At 42.7% G+C, this 24039-nt stretch overlaps 1 protein-coding gene across 1 annotated transcript; it reads right to left on the bottom strand.

The window, feature by feature from the left end:
* Positions 1 to 1174: 1174 nt before the first annotated feature.
* LOC105391159 lies at positions 1175 to 24039 on the bottom strand. Its single transcript, XM_048628057.1, has 3 exons — positions 23247 to 24039; positions 4495 to 6556; positions 1175 to 4409 (listed from the first exon to the last, which is right to left on the bottom strand). Exons 1-3 carry the CDS (start codon positions 24037 to 24039, stop codon positions 1175 to 1177), a joined length of 6090 nt encoding a protein of 2029 aa, XP_048484014.1.

Below are 24039 nucleotides of genomic sequence, written 5' to 3' on the forward strand. Positions count from 1 at the left end.
AATTAAATCATTATGATATTGATAAACGTAAAAATATTTATTGCTAAAGTTTTTCATGTTGGTATATTGGACGCACAGGGCCCGTGTATCGAATATGCTAACGGAGTAAACAGAGTATACCTTAAGTTTTTTTTGAAATATTTGTTCCCAGTGAGGGTAGACATAATATTAATCTCATGGTTAAACGAAACAAATATTGATGCATTTAGAGAAGTGTATGTTCCTTGAACGATCATTATGTTTACTAAGTACCTATGCTTAAACGAAATAATAAAAAAGGGGAATGTTTCTAAACTGATTTTTCTGAATCCTCAAAATCAGTGTCTTACTTATATTGATTTTACGCGATATTATAAGGTACATACGGTCTGGTGCAGAGAAACCTGACCCCCTCTCATAGTAACAATGCTTCTGTACCATTGACTTTAAAATGTATGTTTGATTAATCAAACTCTCATGACTAATTCCCAGTTTTTTCTTCATTTGAGTAAACACTATTAGTATGAACTTAAAATCACGTTCAATGACAATTCAACCAGTCACAGCGCTGCATATCATTGCTCACCGTTAACACGACGGTCTCGGGTGTGGGACTGCAGCATGTGAATGGTTGTTATATTTTAAGCTGATTCATATTAATTGCTAAATCTGATATTATGAAATCAGATGGTATCTCTAATCTGTTGTTCTTGAAAAACAGATATAAATCAGATACCTAACATTTAAATCTGATAGTGATGAAAAGTATATTTTAAAATACTTAAAGTGGATGTGTATAAATCCTATCTAGGTATCTAATCAAAATCTGTGTTTGAAACAAAGGTACATAAATAAATCAGATAACATTTAAATCTGATAAATTACATAAGAAAAGTATATTTTAAAATACTTGCATATTAAATTGAATGGGTTTTAAATTCAATGCTGTTAGGGGTGGACTGTATTTGAAAGTCTTCTTCAGTTTTCTTAGTTGTTTATTGTTCCGCTTCTGTTTTCTGAATGACAAATTTTCATACAAATTGGGCCTATATATATAGTCAGAATTAGTCACGCAAGCGATACCTGTCTGAGTGAGATACCTAACTCTAATTTACCTACCAATGAAATCAAAGTATTTACATCTTACAAACTATGATTACGAAACTATTATGTACATGTTATTTCTAAGCTAAACTTAATCTAATCTTCTTAGCCTAGGTATTTTCGTCGTGAACATTCTCCCGCCGTCGCTATCTTGCGATTCTATTGGCAGCACGACGATCCTCTTCGTTGGTCGACGCAGCACGTGCCCGTTGCTCGTAGTGATGTCGACGACTCGCACGATGTTGTCCTTCCCTGGATGGACAGCTGTGACTCGTCCTCGGGGCCAGGTGTTGCGCGGGTTGTTGGAGTCGCACACGATGACCAGGTCGCCGATCTTCGGTTGGCTGCCGGTGCTGTGAGGCTCCCGCCGGTGTTGGAGTAGCGGTAGGTACTCCTGCATCCACCTCTGCCAGAAGACGTCTGCCAGCCGTTGAGCTCGTCTCCAGTGCTGTCGTGCGTGGTCGTCCTCTTCACTGAAGGTCCCCGGCGTCGGCACGTGGCAGTTGGGCCCGATGAGCAGCAGGTTCGGTGTGAGAGCCACGGGGTCGTCCGGACTCACCGCCACATGAGTGAGTGGGCGGGAGTTCACGGTGCTCTCCACCTCAGCCAGCAGGGTGCTGAGTGTCTCGTCGCTGGGGTACTTCTCGTGCAGCGTCGCTCGCAGGGCATCCTTCACCGTGCGCACCATCCGCTCCCACGCCCCGCCCATGAATGGTGAGGCGGGCGGTATGAAGCGCCACATGATGTGTCGGCGCGCAGCTTCCTCCTGCAGGGCCTCCGTGGCGGCCTCGGTGAGCTCCTTGTCGGCAGCCTTGAAGCCCGTTGCGTTGTCGCTCCACAGCTCGGTCGGACAGCCGCGCCTGGCTATCAGGCGGCGCAGCGTAGCGATGGTGGAGTCCGCGCTGAGTGAGGCCGCTACCTCCAGGTGCACAGCCCTCGTAGTCATGCAGGTGTAGAGTGCGACGTATCTCTTCTCTCGGTGTCGGCCCACAGTCACCTCGAGCGGGCCAAAGTAGTCTAGACCCGTGTAGGTGAACGGTCTGACATGGTGGGCCAGGCGTGCTGCAGGCAGGTCTCCGGTGGCGGGGCTGGACGGCTTCGCTTTCTTCATTCTGCAGGTGAGACACGACTTCACGACATTCTTCACAGTCTGTCTTATCTTGATTATCCACAGCCGTTGTCGTAATTCATTCACGACTATTTCAGTCCCGCCGTGGTGCAGCTGTTCGTGTACATGTTGAATGTACAGCCTCGTGTATCTGTGCTTTCCATCTAGCACAGCTGGGTTCGCCGTCTCTTCATTGATGGCGTCGGTGGCAGCGATGCGTCCCTTCAGGCGAAGTATCCCGTAGTCATCGGTGTAGGTACTTAAGCTTTTCAGCTTTTCAGTACCAGTGTGCGCGAAGTCGAAGCATTCTCGTTGTGAAAACTCGATCCATAGTCGCTCGGCGTGAATTAGGTGTTCCGCCGCGACTGTCTTGTACTTTCTTCGTGGAGTGTTTTCGTGCTTCTTTTTCGTGTTCGTTGTCGGTGCTCTTGCTGTGTTCTTCCACTCGCCGTCTTGAGGTGCATTTTCTCTTGTTCTCTTGCGTCGTGCGGCGTGAGTGGCGTGCTTGTTGGCACGACACAGGCTGACGAACTGTAGTACTCGAGCGGTAACACGTATGAGTCGTGTCCACCTCGAGAATCGCTCGATGTCCGGCAGGTGGGCGTGTCCGAGCGACACGACGGCGCAGCTCTCCTTCTCCTCGCCGGTCTTGGGTACTTCTTCCCTGTTCTCCGTGGGCCAGTGTTCTTCAGCGTGCCGCAGGAACTCGGGCCCGTTGAACCAGCGGTGTTGCGCGTCGAAGTCGTGCGGCGTGGCTCGAGTTGCGTCGTCGGCGACATTTTCAGCGGTAGGTACCCATCTCCACTCGCTTTTCTTTGTTGACTCTTCTATTTCAGCGAGCCTGTGAGCGACGAAGGTCTTGAATGTGCGTGGCTCAGCTCGTATCCACGCCAGCACCGTCCATGAGTCGCTCCAGAACACTCTTCTCGTGATGTCTTCATAATCGTGTTCTGATCGAGTTGTGTTCGAGATGCGAGTCCCGAGTACCGCAGCCTGTAGTTCCAGCCGCGGTATCGACGTAGGCTTGATTGGTGCCACTCTGCTCTTCGCCATGGCTAGTGTGATCTTCACGCTGCCGTCTGCTCGTTGTATTCTCCAGTAGGCGGCTGCGACATATGCCTCTTCACTTGCATCGACGAATGTGTGTAGTTCTCGCGTAGCAGTCGGCTCGTAGTCGTAGCACCTCGGAATTCGTAGCTCTCGTAGCGCTCGTAGGTTGGACAGCCAGTTGTGCCATCTGCTCTGTAGTTCCTCGGGAATAGGGTCGTCCCAGCTGGTCCCGTAGCGCCATGAGTCTTGCATTATTCTCTTGGCCGGCGTAGTCACGGGCGAGATCCAGCCGAGCGGGTCGTAGAGCGACATGATCACGCTGAGTGCTTCTCTTTTCGACGGCGGACGGTCCCCTCGTAGCACTTCAGCCGGCGTCTTATGAGTGTTAAGACGAAAGCCGAGATTGTCTTCGTGTACGTGCCACATGAGGCCGAGTGTTTTCTCTATTTCGCTCCCGCCGATGTCGATCGTAGCTGTCTCGGCGTCGGTGACGAGATCGCGTAGTACTCGTCGCTCGTTCGATGCCCATCCGCGTAGTTCGAAGCCCGCTTGTCGATGTATCTCGTCGACTGTCTTCGTGACGTGCTGGGCCTCTTCCACCGACGTGAAGCTTTGCAGGTAGTCGTCCATGTAGTGGTTCTTCTCGATTGCTCGGACGGCCTCGGGGTGCGTGTCGGCGAAGTCTCTGGCGTTTCTGTTCTTGATGAAGAGTGCTGTGCACGGTGATGATGATGCGCCGAAGATGACGGACGTCATGCGGTACTCGTCTGGTGTACCCTCCCGCCGGTCGCCGCGCCAGAGGAAGCGCAGCGCGTCTCGGTCGCACTCCTTGATGCGTATTTGCATGAACATCTCTTTGATGTCCGCGCTGACTGCGTAGGGGTGCTGCCTGAACCGCATGACCACCCCAGGGAGTGACTGAAGCAGGTCGGGGCCGGTCAGCAGCATGTCGTTCAAGCTGCGTCCATGTGACTTCGCTGCGGCGTCGTGCACCAGTCGTATCTTCTTCTTCTCGGGGTTGCAGACGGCGAAGTGCGGCAGGTACCACGTTCTGTCTTGCGTCGGGAGTGTGGTGGCGGGCTCGGCGTATCCGGACTTCAGCATATTCTCCATGCGCTCTTCATACTTCTTCTTGAGTTCTGGGTCACGGTCGAGCTTGCGTTCGAGGCTGCAGAGTCGTTTCAGTGCGTCTTGACGGTTGTTAGGTATTTTCTCATTTTCTTGTTTCCATAGCAACCGAGTTTCGAAGCGACCATCGGGCAGCCGGCGACTTTCCTCTTCCAGTTTTCTCGTGGCTTGCTCTTCTGGATCTGTCGTCGGTTTTCTTGCGTTCGATGCCCAGGGACTCCAGCTCGAAGTAGTGCTTCATCATTTTCTCCATTGATTCTTCAGCGCTCGTGACGTGTCCGCAGAAGTTGATTGGTTTGCTCTGTGTGGTGCGGCAGCCGTGCAGTACCCAGCCGAGCTGTGTGCGAGATGCCACAGGCTGGTCGCGGCGGCCGTCTCGGACTTCCCTCGAGACAATTAAGTCCCAGTTGTCCTGGCCGATGAGCAGCTTCGGCGATGCCCCCTCGTAGGCGAGTTCTTCTTGGATGTCGCTCAGGTGGCTGCAGTCGTCGACTTCTTCTTTCTTCACCGTCTGAGTGATGAAGTCGAGCTTCTCGACTGTGCGTGCGTCTTCAAGCTTGAACTCTTCTTGTGCGTGCTTGCCCCGTATGGTGAAGTCGACTTTCTTGCTCTTCGAGTGTCGAACTTCTTTGCCGCTGACTCCTTGCACCCACATCGGATCAGTGGGTCCGTCGAGGCCGAGAGTGTTGGCCACGTCTGCGTCGATGATCGTGATGGTGCTTCCCTCGTCGAACAGTGCGTAGGTTTCTATACTGGAGTGAGGGCCAGTAAGTACCACGGGCGCTATTTTCAAGTAAGCGCGGCGGCGCTCGCTCTTGTTCGCTGCGACGGTCGGCTTCTCTGTCGTGGACGCGGTGACTTCTTCGTGCTTCTCTTCTTTCTTCGCGGCTTCATGATGTAGGAGCTTGTGGTGGCGCAGGTTGCAGCCGGAGACACCGCAGGGCTTCGCTTTGCACGTGAAGCGGCGATGTGTGCTACGTAGGCAGCGGAAGCACATCTTGTTCTGCTTCGCTATTTCCCAGCGCTCGTCAGTCGTCTTCTCGTTGAACTTCGTGCATTCAGGTAACTTGTGAGCCTGTTTGCACATAGGGCAGCCGTCCTCTTCTTCCTTGTGTGTGTTCTCGGCGGCGTAGGTACGTTCCGTCTTCTTTTTCGCAGCTTTCTCCCTCGCACTCACGGGTGTAGGTGCGCTGTTGTTGATCTGCTCGAGCGCGGCGTATGGGCCGCACTTGTCCGCTTCGTGGTTCAGGTAGGTGGACAGCTTCTTCAAGTTCGCTTCTTCTCCATGTTGCGTGAAGTTGTACTCGTACCATTTGTCACGAAGAATCGGTGTGAGCTTCTCTATTGCAGTGCGCTCGATCTCCGGGTTGTAGAGGAAGTGCGGTTTCTTCAGTGCTTCGATCGTAGCTACGATGTTGGCCAGCTTGCTTGCGAAGATGCACAGGTCACGTGGGCTCTCAGCTAGCTTCGGTAGTTTCTTCACTTTGTCGAGCTCGTTGAGTATGAGTGCTTCTGGCCGCCCGAACCGTCGTTCCAAGCCCTGTATAATGACGACAGGGTTCGGATCGCTGATAAGTAGACAGCTGACGGCGTCGAGGGCGGCCCCACGCAGGCTTTTTCTCAGGCGGGCGACGTTTTCTATCTTCGTGAAGTACTTCTCGGTTTCATGGTAGGCCGCACGGAACGGTAGCCACTCGCTGCTGTTTCCGTTGAACGTAGGTAGATCTTGAATGTACCGTGGCGGCTCTCTGTAGCCGCCACCGCTCAGCACACTCTTGAATAGTGCGGCGAGCTGCGTGACGTCTTCACTCGACGACTTTTCTTGTTGGCGCTCGGGAGGCGCGCGCTCTTCGTGCTGCGGCGCCTCGACGACCCGTGGTGGTTCCGTAGGTATCCACGGGGTGGGAGGGGCCTGTGTCTGGCCCCTCACGGGGGACGAGCCTCTTGCATGGCCCGCTGTGAGAGCGAGAGCAGGGGGCGGGGGCTTAGAGGATTGCTCCTGCACCCACTGCTCGATGCGCTCGCTCTTGTCGACGATGTCTTCGTCTTCCTCGTCGGACGAGTCCTCCGCTTGTATCCGCATGAGCTTCACCTTCGCTAGTTCGGCGGCGGCTTGTGCTTCCTTCTGTTGCGCCTCGGCCAACCGCTCCTTAGCCTCCAATTCCGCGAGGAATCTCTTGCGGGAGGCTTTGGAGTGATGTGACCGGGGCCGTAAGGTAGCTGGCTGCGATGTGACTTGACGCACCACAGTGACCACGCTCGTTTCCTGAGGTGGCGGCGTCGCAGGGCGCTCTGATCCGGTAGCGCTTGCGTTCGCTGCCGACGTGGTCGTGGCGGATGTCTCAGTCGCACCGCTTCCCGTAGTCGTAGTCGTCGTCGCGGTGTTGCTTGTGCAGACCGTGCTTGATTCGGCGGTACTGGACTCTTCCTTCCGGCTACTGTGGCTTCTAGTAACCGGCATGGTCGTTCTTCTTTATTCCCTTTTCGGCTCTTCGATAGACCACTGTTCAGTAGGTCTGCCAATTTTCTTTCTTCTGATCCGGCTCCTCGAAGGTCCAATGTTAGGGGTGGACTGTATTTGAAAGTCTTCTTCAGTTTTCTTAGTTGTTTATTGTTCCGCTTCTGTTTTCTGAATGACAAATTTTCATACAAATTGGGCCTATATATATAGTCAGAATTAGTCACGCAAGCGATACCTGTCTGAGTGAGATACCTAACTCTAATTTACCTACCAATGAAATCAAAGTATTTACATCTTACAAACTATGATTACGAAACTATTATGTACATGTTATTTCTAAGCTAAACTTAATCTAATCTTCTTAGCCTAGGTATTTTCGTCGTGAACAAATGCATTAAAACTAAATCTGTTGTTTAAAACCAGTACTTACTGATAAGTGTTGTGTGAAGTACTTGCCTACATTTTAAAATACTTAATTGAGTATGCTACAAACCATAATAGTCGAAATCTGTTTTCTTTGAATACATATTGAATCAGGTTAAGTAAAATTAAAGTGTGATAAGTAGAAGTTATGAGTTTAAAGTGGGTACTTACATTTAAAATACTTACGATTCAATTAAATTATGAAAAACCTACTACATAAGTAATATTTATGTAATCGGATATGTTATAAAACTGATTGGTATAAAGCTGAAATTTAAATTAATCTAAATAATGATTGAACATTAAACTACTTATAAGGGTGCTAAATGTTATAATAATGTACAAGTAAGTACAGTTTAAGTAAACTAAATAATATTTGTGCCTGTAAGTAATCATTTTAAGAATGTGTATCATGTGTATTGTATATTTTATGAAAACATAGTGATGCAACTATTGTAAATAAATAAATGTAAAATGTACAATGTAATTCAATGTTAATTTATTACAAGTTATTATAAAATCCTGCATAAATTATAGTATCAGGAGTCGGTTATCATTGTAATAAAAATGTACACAAAGGAAAATAAAGTGCATTATAATCAAATGACTGTGGAAAGGTTTATCTAAAGGTAACATTGTAAATGTGACTTCATAATTACCTATATTATAATAACTTAAGGGAACATGTAAAAATGTTTGTTGTTGACCTGTCTATATTAATTAAATCATCATAATGAAATACATATAATTCTTAAATGTATAATTGATAAAAATTATAGCGCCATAAAGCGAGAATAGATCCAGTTTAATGTTGAATTTGACAGCCTATGATGATTTGCAGATTGCCATAATTATTGTTAAAAGTAAGTTAACTTTACTTTACTATCATAGCTAGCTCTCATTCAAAATTATGTAATAAACATAATAAATAGTGATTGTATAAATCTAACTTCAAAAGAGACCATTGTAAAATTAGAAATAAGTATTTTACAAAATTGATGAAGTGCGAGTATCTTGTAATGTTAGATAATACATAATATTAATATGTAATTAATTTAACAGATAAGGTGAACATAATAATTAGAAAATGAAGTTGCCCTCTTGTAACTAGTCATAATACATTATACAATCTGTAGGTACTACACCTACAGATATTTTTTTATGGATATAAAACATTGAGATAATAGGTACAATGTGAATTAATATACTGTGGTTAAATGATAATAATGTAAATAAATTTAAACATGTTCTGATACAGATAATTATGATGTTGTGACTAATAAGTACTTAGCTTTAATTAAGTTTAAGTTAAATTGGTCTGATTAGGTTTTTCTGGGTTTTCCCTAATCCTAGCAACAAATGTTGGACCATGAATTGTAATTTCTCCCAGCATATTTTACAAGGTATATACGTTTCGCTAATAATTTGTTATTCAGAGTAAAGTAATTTTTGAGGGGGCGTGTTGATATTTGTAAATTATTTGGCAAAAATCACTTGCTTTAACCTCGCCACCCTAAGCCTATATAAGCAGCTTCAGACGCTGACCAACTCTCTTTCTGTTACACGATTTTCAATATGGCGGACGTATACCTTCTAAAATAATATAAATTTATTATAAGAAAATTAAACGCTGATTAAACGAATATCTTTCTACAAAGCGTTAAACTCTGTCTTTCTATTTTTGTCCTAAATGATCCCCAAAAACCAACAGTTAATTGGTAACACAGTGGTATCTCAATCACAATCTTTATACTTTCTTCAATTAAAACTAATCGTAATGTGAAAAAAACTATCAAACTAAAATTAACAGAACTCTTTGTTTAATAACAAACATTAAAATCGCTGAAAATATGACAACTTAATACTAAGAAATATTTCTATTTTTTTTTGCCTGTAAAGCCGTTGTTTTTCAGCCGCTGTTTACGCCATTCAGTCTGAAATTTTATACTGTAACAATATAATATGCTCAAATGTTATATTTGTATTATACCTGAAAACTATAAGAAAAGGGTGGATTTCAACAAGTCCTAAAAAATCTTCATTTCCGTGGACTTTTTTATCTTAAGGTTTTTTATATTAGAAAAACGCTTTTATTAAAGTTTTTGTTCATGTAAGTGTTCTTACTAAATGGGTAGCAGATAAGTTAAAAACTGAACGAGATACGGATGGTCAAAAATTTCGTGCCACGGCGATGAAACATGCGTTCACGGCAATGAAACAAGCGTCCACGGCAATGAAACAAAGGCCCACGGCAATGAAACAAACTTCCACGGCAATGAAAGAACTGCATACAATGGAAATGAAAGAATCAATCCACTGCTATTTTTAAAAAAGACTGTGAGGGAAACGCAAACTTAGACAGGTATGTATGGCAGAAATATTTGGATAGATATTGGAACGAAAGAAAGAACGACAGTATGTAAAAAAAAATAAGAATATAGTATAGAATTCTCTAAGTAGCATTGTGGGGTCCGTATTGCGACGTATAAAACAAAATGTTTCATTTCACACTTATAACGTTCACAACATAATATAATAAACCATACCTATAACATTTATATTTTCATAAGGTATAATATCCAATTCGTATACTGTTCATTTTATGTAAAATTCATAAAATATACCTACTATAATATGACATAATCTGTGCTGAATTACACAACACCAGCAACACACCTAGCACCAAAATATAACGATTGGTGCGGTTAGGTGCACATGTTGGTCAGCCAAGCGTCTCCCTACATAGCGCCAATAATAATAACGCAGTCAAAACTCCTTGCACCAAAACCTAAACATAGAGCGTCTCCCCATGTAGCCCCGATTCGCCTTTGATGGACATGTGCACTTAACCGCTCCTCCTCGCTTTTCTCGTCATCGCACCTATCTTTAGGTTGTGGTACTAGAGGTTTTGATGGCGTTGTGTAATTTAACACAGATTATGTGATATGATAGAATATTTTATGAACTTTATGCTTGTGGCGGACTCCTAGCCACTAGTTCAGACGAAGATCAACAGATGGCGCTCGGAACGCAATACAGAGAAGATGTATGGGAACTACGCAAATTACTATGAAAATCCTACATCGCGCATTCGAAGTTTCTCACCTACTCTGCAATATATAGAAATCCCCAACGCGAACCGTTGGGCAGCTGCCCGCCAGGCCACACCACCCGGCCTGGTCGGAGGATCCTCCCTTTGCATGGGGATGCTCCAACACCTCCAGCATCTCCATACTGGTGACCCCGTGAAGAACATCAGCGCAGCCTTCTGAAGACCCGCAGAGCAGCCTCCACGCCATCTTCCATCGACTTTCTCTCCTCACCTCAACAGCCGTGCAGCAGAACTCTCAGCAAGCAGCCCCTGGAGCCAACCAGCCAGCATCCGGTCTCAAAGGGCATCATGACCACCAGCATGCAGCGAACGCGCAGGCCTGGTCACACCCTCGACCCACACCAGCAACTTGGCACAGCACCACTGCACTTCGGCCGGTCAGCAAGCAGAGCCATCCTCTCCTGGTCGACGCAGCACTCTGCCACCATGCTCCACTGCAGGCTCATCCCGACTCACCGTGGACATCGCCACTGCAGCATCACCCCGACTCACTGGGGACTCCTCACCGCACTCACAGTCCCGACTCACTGCGGACTACGCGGCACTGGCTGGCAATCAAGACTCTCGGCTGCACTGAAGACTATCGCCCTCCGGTCTCGGTGGGGGAGTGATGTGGCGGACTCCTAGCCACTAGTTCAGACGAAGATCAACAGATGGCGCTCGGAACGCAATACAGAGAAGATGTATGGGAACTACGCAAATTACTATGAAAATCCTACATCGCGCATTCGAAGTTTCTCACCTACTCTGCAATATATAGAAATCCCCAACGCTAACCGTTGGGCAGCTGCCCGCCAGGCAACACCACCCGGCCTGGTTGGAGGATCCTCCCTTTGCATGGGGATGCTCCAACATCTCCAGCATCTCCATATGCTAAATCATAGTATATTTTAATTGGTATAATAATATGAAATGTACATGTTATCATCATCATCCAATACTGGACATAGGCCTCTCCCAAGGAGCGCCACAACACTCGGTCCTCGGTCTTCCGAATCCAGCCACTACCGGCTATCTGCCTAAGCTTACATATTTTGACAGCTATGTTGGTAACCTTAGTCCTCTGACGTATAACCTCTTTTCTGATACCATCCATTAGAGAAACCCCAAGCATAGCTCTCTCCATAGTACGCTGAGTGACTTTAAATCGGTGGACCAGTCCCACCATCAGTGTCCACGTCTCTGCACCATATGTCATAACTGGAAGGGCGCAATAGTTGAAGACTGTTGGATGCGCCTTTCAGCCTCCTTGTCGAAGTTGCTTCTGCCTAGCCGAATATATCTGAGGCAAACGCCTCAGATAGTCATATTAGTCATATTAGTAGTCATATTGCACAACTTCGATAGTTGTCTCACAAACGATCACCGGCTCCGGTTTTATGTGAACATTCTACATGACTTTTGTCTTGCTCAAGTTCATACGGAGGCCTACACGTTGCAAGCAGCATTAAGGCCACCTAGCATCCAGCTGAGTTCCTGCAGAGGTGTATGTTCTATTATATTCTATTCTACTATCTGTGGGAGGTATAAGTGCCTGCACCTGGCTCTCTCGAATGGGTCTTTTGTGCAATGTGCATATCCCCAAGGTCTAAGCTGCCTTTCTAAGCTTGGACCATTTCCCACCACGCTGGTCCACAGCGGGTTGGTGGGTTCACATATTATTATTATCTAGATGTGCTAAATCTATAGATAGATATGCAGGATTCTTCACGATGTTTTCCTTCACCGTAAGAGCGATGATATACATTGTATTTAAATTCAAAGGAACACATTTGTACATGTCAGCGTCGGAATTCGCACCCGTATCATTGGCGTGGGAAGCGGGCGCTTACCCGACTGAGCTACCACCGATCTTATTTATACGTAACGTTCATTATAATTATGTTGTGATTGTTATTATTAATGTAATACCTATTATATATTTCGTTTTTATACATCACGATACGCACCCGTTTTAACGCACTGCAAAAAGAGGTAATTTGACTAGTCCTGTAGGTAATGTCAGTGATCGGTATTACCTGTATTATAGGTAAAAGATGTAAAGATATGTCACTTTGCCTAATCATTCACACCACGGCGATGAAAACATAAGTCACGGAAATGAATAACCTGGCCACGGAAATGAATAACCTAACCACGGCAATGAATACAAATTATTTTACAAGACATGGCAATGAAATTTTTTTCATTGCCGTGGCTTTTTTTTCATTACCATAGCAAATATTGACCACGGAAGCCACGGAAATGAAAGCATGGCGATGAAAACTAAGGCATTAAATATAAATAACTAAAAAAGTAATAACTATTCCAAGAAATAAACACTTTATAAGGTAAATAATTTCAAAAAGCTTTCTTTTGAATGCTTACTCTAGAAGACAAACTTAATTTTATAGAAGTTATATCTATCCACGGCAATGAAAGAAAAAATGTCCAGTCCCCAAAAATTTTACTGATTTTCACTATAGCGCAAAAACGCGGGCACCGATGTACCTCCTTCCACGTCGAGCAGTTAGGCGACACTTGTAAGAAACGATTAGCGAACTGAGGGGGGCACCCAAGTTCATAGGTAAAACAATATCCTTGATCATGTTTAGGACACGGCGATGAACAGAAGTTCTGGGACACATAAATTTTCACTTACCGTTCGTTATATTCTTTATATATTTCAATAAATGTATTCCGTGACAATACTTTAACTATTCATGTATCAAATGAAACTAAGTTTAACTATCAATACTCAATATTTTTTCATCAATGAAGAATAATACAAAACATTTTTACGTGGGGACAGACACGGTAATGAAAGATTTGAAGGTTTAATATTTTTTTGAAAAATATCCATTAATCCTATTAATAAAATATTTACTGCTACACATAGATAACTATTTCACTTAACCGGAAAAAAATATTAGAAAATTATAACTTGGTTTTTTAGTACCGATTTCATTGATGCCACGCAATTTTTGGCCGCGGGAAATTCACCCAAAAACCCCTGAGTTACTATAGTTACAACTGCGTTACTGAAAAAGTAACGAAGTGTAGCGGTAACGCAGTTGTAAAACAATAACCTTTTTGAAGTTAGTACTTAAATGAATACACCTACATGGGATATCAAAATGCCCTCATAATTGTTACTAATTATTACATATATTGCATGAAATAAAATAATAAATATCTATAAAACTCACCGTATGTCGCCGGTAACTCAGTGGCGTCACAATAAATACACGCGCTTCTCTCCAGGACTCTCGTCCGAAAGACTTGGTCATTTTATCCGTCCCGCTCTCCTTCCTGCACTCAGATACAAATACACAGCCATTCAAATGATCTTAGGTGCAAGAAAGTGAAAAAAAGTTTATTTATGATTGAATTTCCTAGGGTAACCTAGTGTAGGTGTATTTTTGCTTAGGCTTGGGGACTAGGCCAGGAATATTAATTGTCCCATAATATGTTCATATAAAATCATGATTATTACCGTGAAGTAAAGTTTAAATAATGACATATTCGTTATAATATTCAAAAAAATTGTTTCCATTGTAATTTTTTACACACGTTGTGCTTGCTTCATATGACTCGCTCCGAGGGACAGACAATTTTTGTATGAAAAACAATTGCGTTACCAAAAACAACAACAGAGTTACCGTAATTTGTAAATAAATAAAGTATTTCACATAAATTCATTATATTTTCTGTGACCGGTGTTTTATTTAATTGCTACAGGCGGTAGCTATATTCCTGAATTTCATTATTTAATTTTTAAAAAATGTTTCTTTGTAGGGGACCGATAATTGTACATAAAATAAAATAATGGCCCGGCTGTTATTTTACAAATTTTCAAGGCAAAGTAATACCGTGCATGCATAAGAGAATTTAGTAAAACTTTACTCAAATTTCAGACACATTCTATAACTTGCTTTTAGTCGAGCGAACATCAAGGATCCTGGAATCATAATAATTTAAAATGCAAAAAACGCGATTCGCATATTTAGGCGGTGCAGAATCTAGGTTTTACTTCACTATAAAAGCACGTGGTATATGAAAAATAAATATGTAGGTATGTAAATCACTATTTAAACTTATAATTTTCTAAAGAATTCATTGGTTGACCAAGATTTAAACACAACCTTTCACACCAAGGCCTAGATCTTATCCGTTCCACGACGTTTCTAATTGAGAGAGACATACATTGTATCGACGTAGCAGTTCCCCTGACAAATGCGTACCATTAGGCGCTGCGCCCCTCGGTGATATAAGGCGTCGTATGAGGATGAATGCGCGTCGTCCGTCATTGGAACACTACGGGTCGTTTAAGATAGTGCCGTGGGAATAGGCAATGATGCATGGATGGGTGCGTTTAGTGGGTATATTGGGATGGGTGAGAAGTTTGTAGTTTGTAGCTGATAAGTGCCTAAATAATGTATTTGTAGTTTATCCTAACTAATCCTTCCTAACTAATTATATTATAAATGCGAAAGTAACTATGCATGTCTGTCTGTTACTCTTTCACGCCAGAACTACTGAACGGATTTGAATGAAATCTGGTATACATATGGTCTAGACCCTGAGAAAGAACATAGGCTACTTTTTATCCCGGAATTCCTATGGGAAAACTTTTTAAGGCGAAGCGAAGCTCGCGGGAACAGCTATAGCGGATAAGTGCCTGAAGCGTCTGTAGTCAAGCTAGCTTCAGTATTCATAACTGATCACTGAAGTTAAGCAACACATGGCACGGTCAGCCATTGGATGGATCAACGATTTCAAGTGGTTCTTTTCTGGGCGCTTCCGTGCTTCGGACGGCACGTTAAGCTGTATAATATACAGGGTTTCATCCTGAACAACTTTTGTACCATTTTTGACTTTAGAGATACTTTATTCTAGACGAGGTCTACATCCAACAGCGGACTACTATGACGACGACGACGATGACCCTTTCTACGTGTCTCCACGTTCTGTGTTGGTTATCCGACAATCCAAAGTGCCAATTTCGCCATAGTGGGTTAGAGCAAAACCAGAGATTATTGCTTGACTTTTGAGACATCTGTCCAGAATTTAATATGGAAATGACGTATAATTGATCAACCTTTCCCTGGTTACGATTTAACCGACTATAGAGAAATTGGAGCTAAATTAGGAAGATAGACCGTACTATTTAGGTACCTGTCCCAATATTATTCTGTGAGCTTTCGTGCTTTTCAGCAACTAAGCCACTATGTAGCGCTTTCCTTTAGCGCTGCACAAAATTATAGCCGCTTAGCCAGAGAGGCGGTTAGACCAAATTTAATGCACCCGGCTCTGCCTAGTTACATAATATGGCCGCGCGTTCGCGGGGGCGCCACGTGTCATATAAGTAAGCCTAAGGTGGCTATCGGTTGCTTGAGAGACGCGACTTTGGTTAATAAAAGAGACTTAAACAAATGATAACCGTCATGGTCATATTATAAGGGTCACTTTTACGCTAAACGTATTTAAATTTGTATTTAAATCAAATTTTTAATACATTTTGTACCGACTGACAGACGTTTGACAGGCGACTAAAAACGTTTAGCGTTTGGTGAAATTCCACCTAAGTATTATAACCTAACCAACGTTAAAAACCCCCGACATTCAACACTAAAGTATCAAACGACTTCAAGTCGTTTCGACTTAAGGCTGTCACTAAAGCTGGAAGAAAATCAGAATCTGTCAAATCTAGTGAGGGGGGGTTGAGGTATGCGGGGCGTTCTACGGACAATGACATGAAATTTTAACATAGTACTCGAAAACATAAAAGTGAAGACATGCCACTTTGTTAAAAATATACTAAGTAAGTAATATTGTTTTGTGATACGAAAATATTTATTTTTATTTGAAAGTATTTTTAATATTTAATAATTAATTATATATAAAGTCGTACCCGTGCCGATATTTATACAGGTTGTTGCAAAAAGGGTTTAATACTATGCCGAAACCTACGTGTGCAGCATGTTATTGATGTTATTTCTAAGCCAGGAAATGAAATCAGAATGTAAAAAAATCGCGAAAATATTATCAGAGTTTAATAGTTCAGGGTGTTGTATTAAACTCTGCCCCCGTGTAATAAAAAAAGTATAGTTAGCCGAAAGGGCGTTACTCAGGGGTCACTCTGAAAAACTTTTATCCTACGTAATTTTTTATATTCATGAAAAAAACGCTTCTTCATATAATTTTTTTTTGGTCACGTGACCTTTTAGTTAGACGACCTGTTTTTTTTGGTGTTTCAAAAGCAGAACAGTAGTTTGCAGAACTCTGCATATACAGGGTGTCACAAAAGGTTACGTAGCTGGCAAAGGGATATGGGGAGGTCACCAGAAAAATAATAACATGTAAGTACCCCCGCAAGTGAGTACATTAGTACAAGGCGAGAGTGTGTATTTTTTTTTTTAAGTACTTATGTGTGTTTGGGATATGATAGAAATAATATTTTTGTTTCTTAAAAACCAAAAAATTTACACCTTGCTGCGCTCTTTTGCTCACTGTAAGTACACCTACAAATATTGCTGTATTAAAAAAAACGGTTTTGTTATATATTTATTATAAAAAAAAAGTTATTTTCATGTCAAGGAGTCATTTACCTAATTACGATTTCACTCAACAGCAGGTGAACTGAAAAAATAAGTTCTAGTTCTATCATCACTTTAGATCGCAAACATTGTAACTCCACTTTTCTCGGCGAAAAGTACTCTTTGGTGTCAATAGAAACGTTTTTTGAATTCACATGTTTTCCTCTTTATTCGAAAAAAAAAACAGTATTCCGCATTTTACCATTTGTTTTCCTCTAAACCCCAAACCGTGATTTTTAAACAAGAAAACTTAGTAATTATACCCTTTATTCTCATATACAACGTGCGATTTAGGCGAACGTGAACGAAAACTATGCAATAAGCCTTTGTTTTTATTACTACTTTAGTAAATTACAATAACATACTCAACAATGTTAATTTTTTTTTGCAATGTTATGTTGTTAAATTAAGATCTAATATTTTATTAACATGAAGTTACTTTCAACTTTTTTTTGCATCTATGCGTCGAATCACAGCATGACGGCTGCTGCAGCTTCTTGCTGTCCTGTCCTCCAACCAATCCCACCAGTACTGCAGGTTGCGTCGAATACGAGCCATTCTCTTCGACTTGACAAGACAGGTGCTCCCGGAAGGATCATAGATCGCACGGAACCCGTACCGTATAGAGGCAACGGACTCCTTTGCAACAGCCCCCCAGATTCGGAAGTAGCCCATGCACTGCATGGCGAGCACAGCTGCAGCAATTTTTTCCTAATGAATCATTGGGATGTCATCCCCGAAGGAGGCTCTCAGCCTACCTCACGACCTGTGTGACATTAGAAAAATGCACTGTGCTAACGCCGTTTGCGAGCTTGATTTGCAGGACCGCGTTGTATGCCAAGTTCCACAGCAGAGGGGTCCAAGACCTACCGCTGTGGAACTCCGCAACTGAACTTCTTCAGTGAAAACAAACCCTCTCTTTTCGCATCCTTAATGTACTTGTTAGACACGTATGACCTCTGTCAATTTTCTGCAGATAAGAAGACAAGTGATGGTATACAAGAGCCGCCCTAAAGGTTCGCCCTCTAGGGGATAGAGTTGAACGCGGTTACTATTTTTAAGCAAACAGCCAGCGCAACAACTCGCCCGTGGTTCTTATCCTGCTCCGACAGTGAACGAACGCAAAGTATTGTACCCACTATTCGAATCCGCATTTCGGATGCCAAACTGACTGTCCGAAAGGTCGAAACCGTACCACCACAGAGGTATGACTCGTTCGAAGAGCTTATCAGGCTCTTACAGCAATCAGATGTGTCGGTACACTGAAAGATAATCTACAGGCCTGCTTTATTTATTTAGGAGCACTAATGGCCTCCTTTCAGTCATTGAGTCACTGGCACTCAGGCTGCGGTTGAACAGGAAGATAGACTGTCTAAACAAATCATTTTTAGGCTAGTTAAAAAAAACTTTAGGTGGGTAGTATGCCAACTAGAACTACAAATAAAACAGTATTTTTGTCTCCTCTAAAATTTGGTCACGAGGAGTTACGATGATTACGATCTAAGGTGACGCTGACGATATTTTATACAAGGTATTGAAAAAAGGGTATAAAGCTTAGCCAAAAGTGGATTTAGGTGCCATTCTGATCCACTTTTCTTCTACAATTTTGAAAATTCACGTAACAAAACCTTTTACATAGAAACTTATTCGATCACGTGACTTTTTACTATAGAGACCGAATTTATTTTTCGAGAATTTCCAAAACTTGGAGAACAAAAGTTGTTCAGAATAACCCCTGAGTCAAACCCTTTCGGCACAGTATACCCTTTTTGCAACATCCTGTATAGGTAATATCAGGTTTATAAAAGACCTGGGCCTGTAGAGTGAGACTCGGCATGGGGAGTCATAATTTATAGATCTTTTAGGTTGCAGTGGCGAATGGGCACTGGTAGCCCTGCCCTTTTCTATAACTATAACTATAGGTAATTTTATGGCAATTTAAAAATGGTATAACATTTATCTATTTGAAAAAATCATTAAAAATATACATTACCTATCACCCTAATTTAAAAAAAAAATTCAGCCCTTACTTTAAACTTATAACACCCCTCTATTTCCTTCAGGGGTTAAAAAACCTGTGTCTTTAATATTTTCTTATGAGTTTTTTTTTAAAACTAGGCTCTTACATAGTTGTACATAATATTATGCGGTATTTTATTCCACTTGTAACGCATAAAATTCATAGCTACAGTAAACATTTCTTTTTTTTCATGGCGAGATACAGTCGCACTTAACCGCTTTTTTGCAAAGCTTGTTAAATAGATTTAAAAAATTATGTAATTTTTAGATCTTCAATTTTTAAAAATACTTACTTATTTTTAACAACCTGTAGTGTACAGACTACCACATCTTAAAATAGATATATTTTTAATTAACTACAGTTTTTGGTTTCAAATAAAACAAATTATGAACTTACTTTTCAACACCCTGTATATTATTTATTCTTCATTGCACAATATACAAAAGTAATTATGTACAATTAGGTGGACTTAATGCTAAAAGCATTTTCTACCAGTCAACCTACAGGAGGTACAGGGAGTAAATTGTATGGGAGTGCAAAAAAAAAAGAACTTATTTAAGACAATTTCAGCGAAGAAAACTAAATATGTACTACTTAAATATAATATTCTACAACAATTTATACTTATACAATATACTAATAGATAATATATAAACCTATACCTATAAAATATATACAATACATAAATACCTAATATAAATATATATATTATAATATTATTATTATATAAACACACAACAACTGAGGTGCATGAAAAAAATGAACTGTCTTCTATCCTATCCTGCTGAGATAATGAGCCCGAACCAGTGATTTAAATACTGCTCGACTGGGAGCCTTCCTGATAGACTCGGGGAGATCATTCCACAGTCGGACAGCTGTAACGGAGAAGGAATTAAGCATAAAACCTGAATGATGTAGTGGTAAGGACAACAAAAGATTATGGGAGGAGCGGAGGTGTCTGCTATGAGTATCTGATAGGAAGTTGAACATAGATTTAAGGTAAGAAGGGGAATTAGGTTCAAAGAGGACCGAAAAAAGAAGGCAGAGAATGCGTACATTCCTCCTATCTCGAATAGGAAGCCACTTTAACTTGGCACGATAACTGGACACGTGATCATATTTTCGGAGACCGAAAATGAATCGTATACAGGTATTCTGCAAGCGTTCCAGTTTGTTAAGCAAAGCCTCAGTCACATCCAAATAGCACACATCAGCATAGTCAAGAATGGGCAAAAGAAGAGAGGTTGCCAGAGAAAGTTTTGTCTTGAAAGGCAGAAAGTTTTTGAGGCGTATAAGGGAATGCATAGAGGCATAGATCCGACGCGACACATTGTCAATCTGTGGCACCCAACTCAGATGATCGTCGATGATCAATCCAAGATCTTTGACCGTGGATGAAAATGGAATACTGCATCCGTCGAACACCAATGGCACCGAAGTAAGATCATGGTTAGACATTAATTGAGAGCTGCCGACGATGATTGCTTGACATTTCGTAGGGTTTACCAAAATACCAAAGCTTTTTGACCACTCAAGAATACGTGTTAGGTCTTCATTAAGTTGGTTGATGATCAAATCCAAGTCATCAGGATGGCCCTGACTGTAAAGCTGCAGATCATCAGCGTACAGATGGTAGGAACAGAGAAGATTAGAGGAGACTAAATGAATAAACATAGAAAAAAGTAAAGGAGACAGGATACCGCCCTGAGGAACGCCAGCAGACAAATCGGACCAGTCAGATAATACCGAGCAGCTTCGGATCGCCTGCTGACGACCCCGAAGATAGGAAGAAAACCAGCTGACAGCAGGGAGGGAGATCTTGGATTTTTCCAAAACGGCTAATAGTAGGTCATGGTCCACAGCGTTAAACGCATTGCTAAAATCAATGAGGACAAGCACGGTAATCATTTTGTTCTCCATACCACACCTTATGTCCTCAGTGACTTTCAGCAAGGCAGTCGTAGTGCTGTGCCCAGCCCGAAAACCAGACTGGTATGGATTTAGAAGACCACCATTTGACAGAAACGCGGTAAGCTGACGGTGAACAATCGACTCGAGGACCTTGGACAGGAAGGGTAATATTGAGATGGGGCGGTAATGGTTGAGAGATGAGGGATTTGATATTTTAGGAAGAGGAATAACATAGGCCTTACGCCAGAGATCAGGGAAATGTCCAGAGGTAAGGGAATGGTTGATGATATGGGTGATGGCAGGGAGAAGGATGTCGAGAAGATTGATCACCATAATGCGTCCTATATTATCATGGCCTACCGCCTTCGATTTGAGGGACAGAATAATTTTCCTAATCTCCTCCGCTGATGCTGGTGCGAAATTAAAGGAGTCTATATCTGGCGTGGGTATATTATCAATTTGATTTAGAGTGATTTGTTTTGTGAAAGAGTCAAGAGTAGAGGAGGATGTGAAGTGTTTGTTGAGAGAGTTAAGATCAAAAGGAATTTTATCATCTTGTTTAGGTGGCTTACCCACGCCAAGAGACCTTAGGAATTTCCAAATGCCTGCAGGAGAAGATAGTTCAAGTTGCTCTGTGATATATTGGCGTTTGGCGTTCCTACACATCTGATTACACCGATTTCTGGCTGCCTTACAGGCAGACCAGTTTTCCTCAGTACGTGATTTTTTGTACCTACGAAATGCCCTGTCCCTCCTAACCATGAACTTCCGGATAGTGTCAGTAATCCAAGGCGTTGGTCGATGCTTCAGTTTCACAGGACGTACAGGAGCATGAGTGTCAAACAGCTTTATGACATTGCTGCATAGAAATGCAACTTTGTCATCGACATCTGGCAAGTCCTGCATGTCACTCCACTGTATTTTTGTGGCATCGGATCTAAGCCTCTCAGCATCTAGCTTAGAAAAGTTACGTTGAAGGAGTACCACTGGCTTTGGTTTTGGAATGCGTAATCGATAGGAGCAGAAAATGAGGTCATGATTAGAGAAACCAGGAGCGAGGTGTTGTCCGTGGCGAGCTACGAGAGAATCATCAGAAGTAACAATGAGGTCGATTAAGGTGTCAGTCGTAGAAGAGTGATGAGTGGCGGATAATGGTAAAATTTTAAGATTGACTGAATCGACGATGGATTGCAATTTTCGGGAGCGAGAGTTAGGGACAAGCAAGTCGGTATTAAAATCACCCATGACTATGTGATGTGTGTAGTTGGAGGTTATATTTTCAAGGACGGACTCTATAGACGGGAAATAGTTATTACTTGGAGCACAATAGGACACCCCAAGCAATACCTTGACCCCCAGATTCAGTTCAAGAAATAAATATTCGGCGGGAGCATTACTGGACGAGGGAGACTGGGCTACAATTGAGAAAGGAATATTGCTTTTTAAGTAAATGGCTACTCCTCCACCCGATCTACCCACGCGATCATTGCGGACTAGGACATATCCAGGGAGACAGTACGCATGTGAAGAAAGAGTGGGTTGTAGCCAACTTTCAGAAACCAAAACAGCATGGGCTATGCCCGATGAGAAAGTGTTAAGCAGTTCGTTATAATGTTTTGGAATGCTTTGAGCATTAATATGGCAAACGTTAAAATTTTTAGAAAGAGAGGAGAACTCGTTAATTAAAGTGTCACTTAGGCACAGGCCATCATCATCAGCGCTTAGATAAGAAGAAGAATCAGCCGAAGCAAATGAGTCATCGTCAGATCCAACAGACATAAAAGTTTGTGTGTGTAATGTGTAACTACAATTTTAAATACTATATACTTAAATAAATAATATAATCTAATAGATAAAGCTAATAAAATATTATGTACCAAACAAATTATTGACTTGCGCGGGTAGAAAAAACTACCTGCACCGTCCTGCTGGTCAAAAAGTAAAAAAAAAAAACATTTAAAAAAAAATTAATAATAGTTGACGCTCAGAATATTAACATTTGAATAAATGGACTATTTAATTTAGAGCGTGAATTTCTGAACGCAACCCAATACTTAACACTGGCAGAAAACTAAAAACACCAAAAAAACACAGATAAATAATTGGCAGAATATGTTGAAGTTGTCAACCTCTTGACAACTAAATCTACAAAAAAAAAACTGAAACTTTGGTTGACACTTGACAGACAATGACAAGCAAAGACAAAATAAAGAACACATTGCTGTGTGGAAAAATAAATTAACCTACCTTCTACCTTACGTTACGAGCAATTACTAAAAAATGCATTGCGTTAACCGTGAAAATATGTACCAGAAAAGAGTAATTGAAATTGAAGCACAATGAGAATCAACGCTTATGAACACCGGCTTTACTTCTGGTTACTGGAGCAGGTTGCGCGACTGGGGGCTGAGACGCCGTGGTTGGAGTCACAACTCTGCTGGGACCAGGCTTCGAGGCGGGCTTGGTGCCGGGCGTCTTGCGAGCAGCGGGGGCCGCTGCCACCGCCGGGTGCTTGCTGCACAGCTCGTCCAACTCCAGCTCGGACACTACCTTCACCCTGGTGTCTGCGAGCTGAATGAAGATGGCACCATTTCTCGTCCAGCAGGCCCTGACGCCGAAGTGCTTGCGGGCCCGCATGAAGATGCGTTGCCGTGTCCTGGTCAGGAATTCGCGGATGATGATGGGACTAGATTTGAGTTCCCTCTTGTTATCCCATATTAGTGACCTGACAGATGGAGTTGAGAACCTCACCAGAATAGGCCTGGGCTTCTCAGGGTCCTGTATGCCTCCAATCCGAACACACTGGATAATGCTGGAGCGATCAAAATGTGACTGACCCAGCTTGGTGACAACAGTGTGTGTGATCAGCGCCGTGGGGTCCTCCTCCTTCTCCTCCGCAATGCCAGTGAACAGAAGGGCATTATGACGGCTCTGGGTGTCTATTTCATCCACCTGCCTAACCAGGCCAGCAATCTGCTCGTCCATCAGACGTAGGATGGGCATGACTGAGTCCTTGAATAAGCTGAAATCCCTGGAGAGATCATCAAGCTCTGGCTTCCTGCTTGAGTTGGAGGACTTCAGCTTTCTCTCAAAATCATCCATGCGATCCGCAATCATCTTCTCCATATTCTTCTGTTGCTCCAATAGCTCTTGTGTAGAGACCAT

Source organism: Plutella xylostella, chromosome 20 (genome assembly GCF_932276165.1).
Source record: "Plutella xylostella chromosome 20, ilPluXylo3.1, whole genome shotgun sequence".
In the NCBI taxonomy this organism is placed as follows: domain Eukaryota; kingdom Metazoa; phylum Arthropoda; class Insecta; order Lepidoptera; family Plutellidae; genus Plutella; species Plutella xylostella.

Bases quoted from the DNA above. Each gene is read 5' to 3' on its own strand.
- LOC105391159 (XM_048628057.1), bottom strand. From the start codon at position 24,039: ATGGTCTCTACACAAGAGCTATTGGAGCAACAGAAGAATATGGAGAAG. The intron at 6,557-23,246 runs GTAAAGCCGGTG...ATCACTCCAAAG, and splicing joins ACCTGCTCCAGTAACCAGAA to CCTCCCGCAAGAGATTCCTC. The intron at 4,410-4,494 runs GTCGCTTCGAAA...ACGACTCTGCAG, and splicing joins AAGTCGCCGGCTGCCCGATG to CCTCGAACGCAAGCTCGACC.